This window comes from Eimeria maxima, genomic scaffold (genome assembly GCF_000499605.1).
Source record: "Eimeria maxima Weybridge genomic scaffold, Emw_scaff58, whole genome shotgun sequence".
NCBI lineage: Eukaryota > Apicomplexa > Conoidasida > Eucoccidiorida > Eimeriidae > Eimeria > Eimeria maxima.
Genome location: NW_013566615.1, coordinates 62,434 through 70,000, shown reverse-complemented (window position 1 = coordinate 70,000; position 7,567 = coordinate 62,434). Strand labels below are relative to the sequence as shown.

Genomic DNA, 7,567 nt, shown 5'->3' with positions numbered 1-7,567 from the left:
AATAAACCCTAAACCCTAATAAACCCTAAACCCTAAACCCTAACCCCCCCCCTGCAGTACATCACCCCTGTGTCGTTCGTCACGCACTACCATTAACGAATACAAGGGTTTACGAGGGTTTATGAGATTAGGGTTTAGTTCAGTAGGGTTTCTGAGGGTTTCTAAGGGTTTATTAGGGTTTAGGGTTTAGGGTTTACCTGTGTCCTGCGCTAGAGGTAACAGTACTAGCAAAAGGATCAAAATATCCACGAGGCAAAGGAGGAAGAAAAAGAGAAAGAGAAGAAGCAACTTCGCTTAATAAACGATAACATAATACTAACCTAAATACATAAACCCTAAACCCTAAACCCTAAACCCTAAACCCTAATTAACCCTAATAAACCCTAGAAAGGTCCCCCAGCAGATCGAGAGAGAGGGATTGAGATAATGTTGCTGGCGACGAGGGTTTAGGGTTTAGGGTTTGGAAGACAGGCATTCGTTGTGTAAGGGTTTGTGGCTGCTGCAAAAATGTTTACAGATTAGGGTTTAGGGTTTACTACTATCTAGGGTTTAGGGTTTAGGGTTTAGGGTTTAACCTCTGTAAGTAAGCTGCACGAAGAATTAAACACTTCTCCCCTCCGTTTATTTCCTCCACAAACCCTACTGATTGCAAAACCCTCACTGCAGCAGGGTGTCGCCCAACCTGCACAAACCCTAAACCCTAAACCCTAAACCCTAAACCCTCAGCCCTCGCAGTGGCAACAGGTGTATCTATCTGTAGTGTAGGGTTTAGGGTTTCTTTACTCCAACCTATTTCAAGAGGTGCGTGACGGTGTGTGTGTCTAGTTATTGTTTAGGGTATATAAATTAGGGTTTAGGGTTTAGGGTTTAGGGTTTAGGGTTTATGCCTCTCTTACTGCTGTATTGAATGTATTATTAGCAACACGAACTTTTCTTTTCTTTGCTGCTAATGGCTCATTAAGGACACCAAGCAGCAGCTGCTGCAGCACACGGATGGCTTCCTTACGACTCTCTTGATCCAACTGCAGCAGCAGCAGCAGCAGCAGCAGCAGCAACAGCAACAGCAGAGACAGCGAAGGTTCAGCAGCAGTAACACTTATACTACTTTACTGCCTTCTTCCTTTTCTCTTCCTCCTGCTGTTGACTGCTGTTGCTGCTGCTGCTGCTGCTATTGCTACTACTACTGCTGCTGCTCCTGTTGTTGCTGCTGCTGCTGTTGCTGCTGCTGCTGTTGCTGCTGCTGCTGCATACCTGTCTCTCGAAGGCATCTAGTGCGTCTTGTATTGTACACACAAAAAGAGCATCAGGGGCATCGCCCCTCTCTACTGTAAATCCGTCTTGCTGCTGCTGCTGCTGCTGCTGCTGCTGCTGCGGCTGCTGCAGCTGCAGCACCGGCTGCTGCTGCTGTTGCTGCTGCACCTGAGGAGAGGATGATGCATCCTGGGGTTGTGTTGATGCTGCTCACAAGCGGCATATGACACACAACAGCAGATGCAGCAGCAGCAGCAGCAGCAGCAGCAGTAACAGCAGCAGCTGCGCGTATAGACAACAACAACAACAGCAGCAGCAACAGCAGGAAAAGAAGCAGCAGAAGCAACGTAAAATAAGCCGTAAGACTTACGCCTTGCTGCTGCAGCAGTCGTCTCTGCTGCTGCTGCTGCGCCTCCCCCTTTGCTTCCATTCTCAGCAGCAGCTGCTGCAGCAGGAGCAGCAGCTGCAGCTGCAGCAGGAGCAGCAGCAGCAGCAGCAGCAGGGGGGCAAAGACGAGCCCTTAATGCTGTCTCTAGACGCAAAGGAATCGCCAAAGATTTCCATTGTTCGCTACTTAATGCAGCAAGACTCTCTGTACACATAAACCCTAAACCCTAAACCCTAAACCCTAAACCCTAGAGAGATGATTCACTAGAAAGTACAGCAACAAAAGACAGAAGACAATGCCTGCAGGATGCTGATAAGTAGTAGTAGCAGCAGCAGCAGCAATAGCAGCAATAGCATCATTGAACAGGACAACAAGAAAAGGTAGCAGCAGCAGCAGCAGCAGCAAAAGCAACACTGAAAGCTCATGCAGCAGCAGCAACAACAGCGGCAGCAGCAGCAGCAACAGCAGCAGCAATCTAATGACCTTTAGTCTCAAGCCAATTCTCCTCCACTATCCTGATAGTACATACACACACACAAACCTCACCAACCCTAAACCCTAAACCCTCGATTGCCGTAAACCCTAGATATCTCTAGAAAGCCTAGACCCTAGGCCCTAAACCCTAAACCCTAAACCCTTACTTGCGAATGAAGGGCCGCATCTCCTCTTCTGTCCTCCCCATCTCCGCCCCCACCTCCAGCAACAGGGCCTCCGCCTGCGTAGAATACTCTAGTAAACCCTAGACCCTAAACCCTAGACCCTAAACCCTAAACCCTAAACCCTAATTCCTAAACCCTAGAAATGGTTACAAACCTACCTCTGTTGCCATTTCGGTGCTCTGCACGCGACGAGGTTACAAGAGAAGAAGAAAGAAGAATAATTAATAATAAATAAATAAATAAAATAAATTAAATAAAGAATTAAATAAAATAAAGAGATGAATCTGCTGCTACTGCTGCTGCTGCTGCTGCTTACGGCGGCGGATGGCAGCAGCAGCAGCAGCAAAAGTTGTCTGTACACCTTAAAGCAGCAAGAAAGAAGAACAAAAAAGAAACACCAATTAATAATCTATTTAATTTAATTTATAATTAAAAATAATATTTAAATCAATGAAAATAACACCACTAAACCCTAAACCCTAAACCCTAAGTAACACTCCTCCTTGAGCAGCTTGCTGCAGCAGCTAAGCAGCAGCAGCAAGCAGCAGCAGCAGCTATTGAGCAGCAGCAAAAGAAATAGCAGCACTTTTAAAGGGGTAAAAGGCGATAAAAAGAAGAAATAAACAAATAAATTAATTAATTAATTTAATTACTTATAAATAAATAAATAATAAATAATAAATAAACATTTAATAACAAAAACGAACAAAGACAAAAAAAGCCCCAAAACTCAAATACTCATATATGTGCATGCATACGCATGCATGCATGCATGCATGCTTGCATGCAATTGTTTGCTGCTGCTTAGGTGTCTCTGCTGCTGTAGCAGGGAATTGCATGCAGCAGCAGCAGCAGCAGCTTCGCTACTGTGTGCCTAACAATGCTACTCAAGTAACTGGTAGCTAGCTAGCTAGCTAACTAGCAGTAGCAGCAGCAGCTGCAGCTGCAGCAGCAAGCTTGCTGCAGCAGCAAGTTACCAGCAGCAACTATCTAGCAGCAGCAACTAGCTGCAGCAGGAGATATGCCAAGATGCAGCAGCAGAACTGGGAGACGCTGCTGCTGTGTCTCATTCACTATTCAGCACACACGCGGGTTTAGGGTTTAGGGTTTGGGGTTCGGAGGGTTTACGACTTGTTCCTTTGGCTACCTAGGGCCTAGTGTTTAGGGTCTAGGGTTTAGGGTTTGGTGTTTAGGATTCGCGTGACCTGCTGCAAGTATAAAACACTGTTGCTGCAGCTGCTGCTGCTTTTGCTGCTGCAGCTGCTGCTCTTGTTGCTGCAGCTGCTGCACTTATTGCTGCAAATAGAATTGTTATTCTTATTGCTGCAGCAGCAGCAGCAGCTGTTTCTGCTGCTGCTGCTGCTGCTGCAACTGCTGCTGCTGCTGCAGCAGTTGCTGTTTGCTGCAAAAATCCCCCTTTGAATAAAGTTGGCTTTAGGGGGCACTGAAAATCTTTAAACCCTAAACCCTCATCCCTCACAAACCCTAAACCCTAAACCCTAAACCCTAAACCCTAGCTGCTTTAGCTTATAGAATACAATCCAAGCAGCGTGAAATCCCCCTTTGGAGAAAAAAAGGGTTTAGGGTTTACAGCGCACATTGGCACTGATAATAATAAAAGTGAACAAAAGTGTGTAGGGTTTAGGGTTTCTTTAGGGTTTACTTCGAATATAATTAGGGTTTAGGGTTTAGGGTTTATACGAGTTGGGCTAACTACAGTAGACCCTTGTAATTCTTTTCCTTTTAATTCAGGAACAAAAAAAGAAGTAAAGAAAAAAACTACCAAAGATAATATTGCAAACAACAAAAAACCAACTGAATACAACACACACAAACCCTAAACCCTAAACCCTAAACCCTAAACCCTTAGGAAATAAACCCGACCAAATACATATACCCTAAACCCTAATTTTGATACCACTAAACCTTACTAAACCCTACTGTGCATTATTACAAATGCCTAAACCCTAATAAACCCTTGCACAAACACTCCTAAACCCTTCTAAACCCTCGTAAACCCTCGTAAACCCTCGTAAACCCTTTCTTACTGTCGGGTCCAAGATAGACCAAGAGAGGTTCGCCATAAAGTTGAAAGAAGATCGAAACCCCCCAACCACAAGTACTCGCTAACCCTACTCCTAAGGCACGGTGACGAGGAGGAGAGAGCTGTAGTAACACAAACCCTAAACCCTAAACCCTAAACCCTAAAGGAGAAGAAAGAGGAGGAAGAGGAGAAAGTGGGGACATAAACGCATGTATCGTTATGCTACTGAGGGGGAATGCATGCATGCATACATACACACGGATACTTCTATAAAGAGGGTTTAGGGTTTAGGGTTTAGGGTTTATACCTCGGCAGCAACTACTGTAGATATACAGGCCCAGGAAGCGCCCCACAAGAAAATCATAATCAGCAGCAGCAAACCGCTGCATGCGCTGGTTACTGCAGCAGCAAATAGTTCCTCAGGTGTATAGGCAGCAGCAGCACCAGCAGCAGCACCAGGAGAAGAAGCTGCTGTACACTGGATCAGCAAACCCTCAGGAAGCAATTGCCGCCGCACGAGACCCAATGCCTGTAAACCACAAAACCACAAACCCTAAACCCTAAACCCTAAACCCTAGACAGAGCTACTCATACATTTTTATCACCTAACAATATGCCTAAACTAAATAAAGATGACTGCTGCGGGTTTGCATAGACAGGCCCAAGTAAGTCCAAATTAGGGTTTAGGGTTTAGGGTTTAGGGTTTACGGATAGGCCCATATGAGTAGCAAAAATTCCTCCGGCTCCCCACAATAATAAAACACGACGGCCAACAGAATCAGCAAATAGTAAACAGGATAACGCCCCAGCAAGCTGCAACACAAACCCTAAACCCTAAACCCTAAACCCTAAACCCTAAATCTTAAACCCCACAAGGGAAATGGTGTTTGCATTTACGTGTTCATGTGTACCTGGAGTGGTGATGGTTTGCTTGCTTCGCTCCCCTACTCTAAACCCTAAACCCTAAACCCTAAACCCTAAACCCTAACCTTAGCGAATCCAATAACCATAGCTGGTCCTTTATTATCACAAACCCCAAGGATAAGAAGAACATCAGAGATAAAAACAATAAGAGTGTTTGCTGCTAATAAGCTGTGCATGCAGCCCAAAGCCCCAGCAAGCAGCAAGGAAATAATTATTCTGCGGCGTTTTTTTTGCTGTAGGATTCGTGCTGCTGCAGCAGCAGCTGCTGCTGTTTCTGCTGCTCCTGCTGACGGTTTTGTTGCTACTGCTGTTGCTGCTGCTGCGGGCACAGGCGCGCTCTCCTCACTGCATACAGTCTCTAAGTCACATAGACCCAATTGCTGCTGCTGCTGCTGCTGCTGCTGCTGAAGCTCCTGCTCCTGCTGCTCTTGCTGCTGCAGTTGCTGCTGATGTTGCACGCTCTGCAGCAGCTGCTGCCGCTGCTGCTCCGAATACCCTAATCTTATCATTGCTCGTTCTGCTGCTGCTGCTTCCCGCTGCAGCAGCAGATAACGAGGGCTCTCAGGCAGCAGTGGCAAACAACATATCTGCAACAAAAACCCCAAACCCTAAACCCTAAACCCTAAACCCTAAATTCAAAAACCTAGAAAATCGCCGAAGACTAAGGAACCCTAAACCCCTACGAACTCACCATAAACACTAAACCCTAAACCCTAAACACCAAATGGGCGAATTCCCTCTCCGCTTAGTTGCCTGCTGGCCTTGTTCGATAGGGTTTTTTAGGGTTTATAAATAAGGGTTTAGGGTTTATAGACGAGGGTTTAGGGTTTATGAATCACCATTAAAATAGTAAATAGAGCAGCAATGCCAACAAGTCCTCGCCAACTTAAACCAGGGATAGCCCAGGCAACAAGATATGGCAAAAAGCAACCTGCACAATAAACCCTAAACCCTAAACCCTAAACCCTAAACCCTAAGGTATTTGTTTACTAGGTGATAGTAATACCATAAATCAACTCCATATATAGCATGTATAACAGTCCGCCCTTCCTACCCTATCCTACAAAAACTAGGGTTTAGGGTTTAGGGTTTAGGGTTTAGCTGACCTGTACACTGAAGAACCTCCTGTAGTGCAACAAAAGATCCTCTTAATTTAGCGGGCGCGATCTCCGCAGCAAATGTAAAACTGACGACCAACCCCACCGCTACAAACACACCTTGGAAGGCACGTCCTAATAAGACCAGCTGCATATATAACCCAAACCCTAAACCCTAAACCCTAAACCCTAAACCCTAAACCCTAAACCCTAAACCCTAAACCCTAGGTCCACTATCAGGTTTATGGTGAAGAGGGAGATGGAGAGAGGCACAGCAAACAACGCCAATCATAACACAACCCTGCAACAATAGCTGGTCATAACTAAACCTCAAACCCTAAACCCTAAACCCTAAACCCTAAACTTTGAATCCTTACTGGATAAGTTGGTGCAAGAACAATGATAGCTGTAGAAAGAAGGAAGAGAATTGAGCTACTGAATAGAGACCACCAACGGCCAATTCTATCCGCTATATAACCCCCCACTAAGCTTCCAACCTGAGCACAAACCCTAAACCCTAAACCCTAAACCCTAAACCCTAAAACCTAGGTGTTTCACCCCGGGTAAAAGCAAAGAAACGCAAAACCCGCATGCATATCACTCAAAGAATCAGGGTTTAGGGTTTACGAAGTGCAGCCTTAAGACGGCCAAGCCGTGCATTTCTAGGGTTTAGGGTTTACGAATTAGGGTTTAGGGTTTAGGGCTTAGGGTTTGAAGGTTTACAGCTGCTCCTGGTGCTAAGACAGCAACAAATGCTCCTTTCTCTGAGCATGCGAATTTGCTGCCGCAAAGTTTGAACTCGTGCTGCAGCGGCTGCAGTGCTGCTGCTGCAGCACAGACAGCAAACCCTGCAGCAACAACAAAGAGGCCTACTGCACAAGAACATAACCATAGCCTGCTGCTACCCCTGCTGCAGCTGCTGCTGGTGCAGATGGTGCTGATGTTGTTATTGGTGCTGCTGCTGCTGATGCTGCTGCTGTGGCTGTTGCTGCGGCTGTTGTTGCGGCTGTTGTTGCGGCTGTTGCTGCGGGAAGCAAACGAAGAAACACAAGGGCCATCCTCCTGCTGCTGCTGTTCTTGCTGCTGCTGCTGCCGTATGGCTGCTGCTGCTGCTGGAGCAACAGAAGCAGCAGAAGCAGCCCCCTCGTTTACTACCATGACGGTTCGGCCTTCAATGGTCCCCTGAGATCATCGGGGTCTATTG

At 46.2% G+C, this 7,567-nt stretch overlaps 2 protein-coding genes across 2 annotated transcripts in view; both read right to left on the bottom strand.

Annotated features, from left to right (window-relative positions):
- EMWEY_00009070 (hypothetical protein, conserved) overlaps nucleotides 1–2,468 on the bottom strand; it is a gene marked incomplete at both ends in the record, with an annotated part of 4,120 nt that extends 1,652 nt beyond the window's left edge. The window contains 7 exons of the mRNA XM_013482304.1: nucleotides 198–320; nucleotides 662–682; nucleotides 1,106–1,457; nucleotides 1,622–1,843; nucleotides 2,123–2,154; nucleotides 2,281–2,354; nucleotides 2,457–2,468. Of these exons, the coding sequence (XP_013337758.1) occupies nucleotides 198–320; nucleotides 662–682; nucleotides 1,106–1,457; nucleotides 1,622–1,843; nucleotides 2,123–2,154; nucleotides 2,281–2,354; nucleotides 2,457–2,468 (836 nt within the window). The remainder of the gene's footprint in view (nucleotides 1–197; nucleotides 321–661; nucleotides 683–1,105; nucleotides 1,458–1,621; nucleotides 1,844–2,122; nucleotides 2,155–2,280; nucleotides 2,355–2,456) is intronic.
- Nucleotides 2,469–3,767: 1,299 nt separating this feature from the next.
- Nucleotides 3,768–7,521, bottom strand: EMWEY_00009060 (glucose transporter, putative; the record flags this gene model as incomplete). Its single annotated transcript, XM_013482303.1, has 11 exons — nucleotides 3,768–3,773; nucleotides 4,013–4,113; nucleotides 4,347–4,464; nucleotides 4,835–4,871; nucleotides 5,051–5,155; nucleotides 5,254–5,286; nucleotides 5,558–5,853; nucleotides 6,106–6,197; nucleotides 6,373–6,511; nucleotides 6,741–6,860; nucleotides 7,087–7,521. 11 exons carry the CDS (start codon nucleotides 7,519–7,521, stop codon nucleotides 3,768–3,770), a joined length of 1,482 nt encoding a protein of 493 aa, XP_013337757.1.
- Between the last annotated feature and the right edge of the window lie 46 nt (nucleotides 7,522–7,567).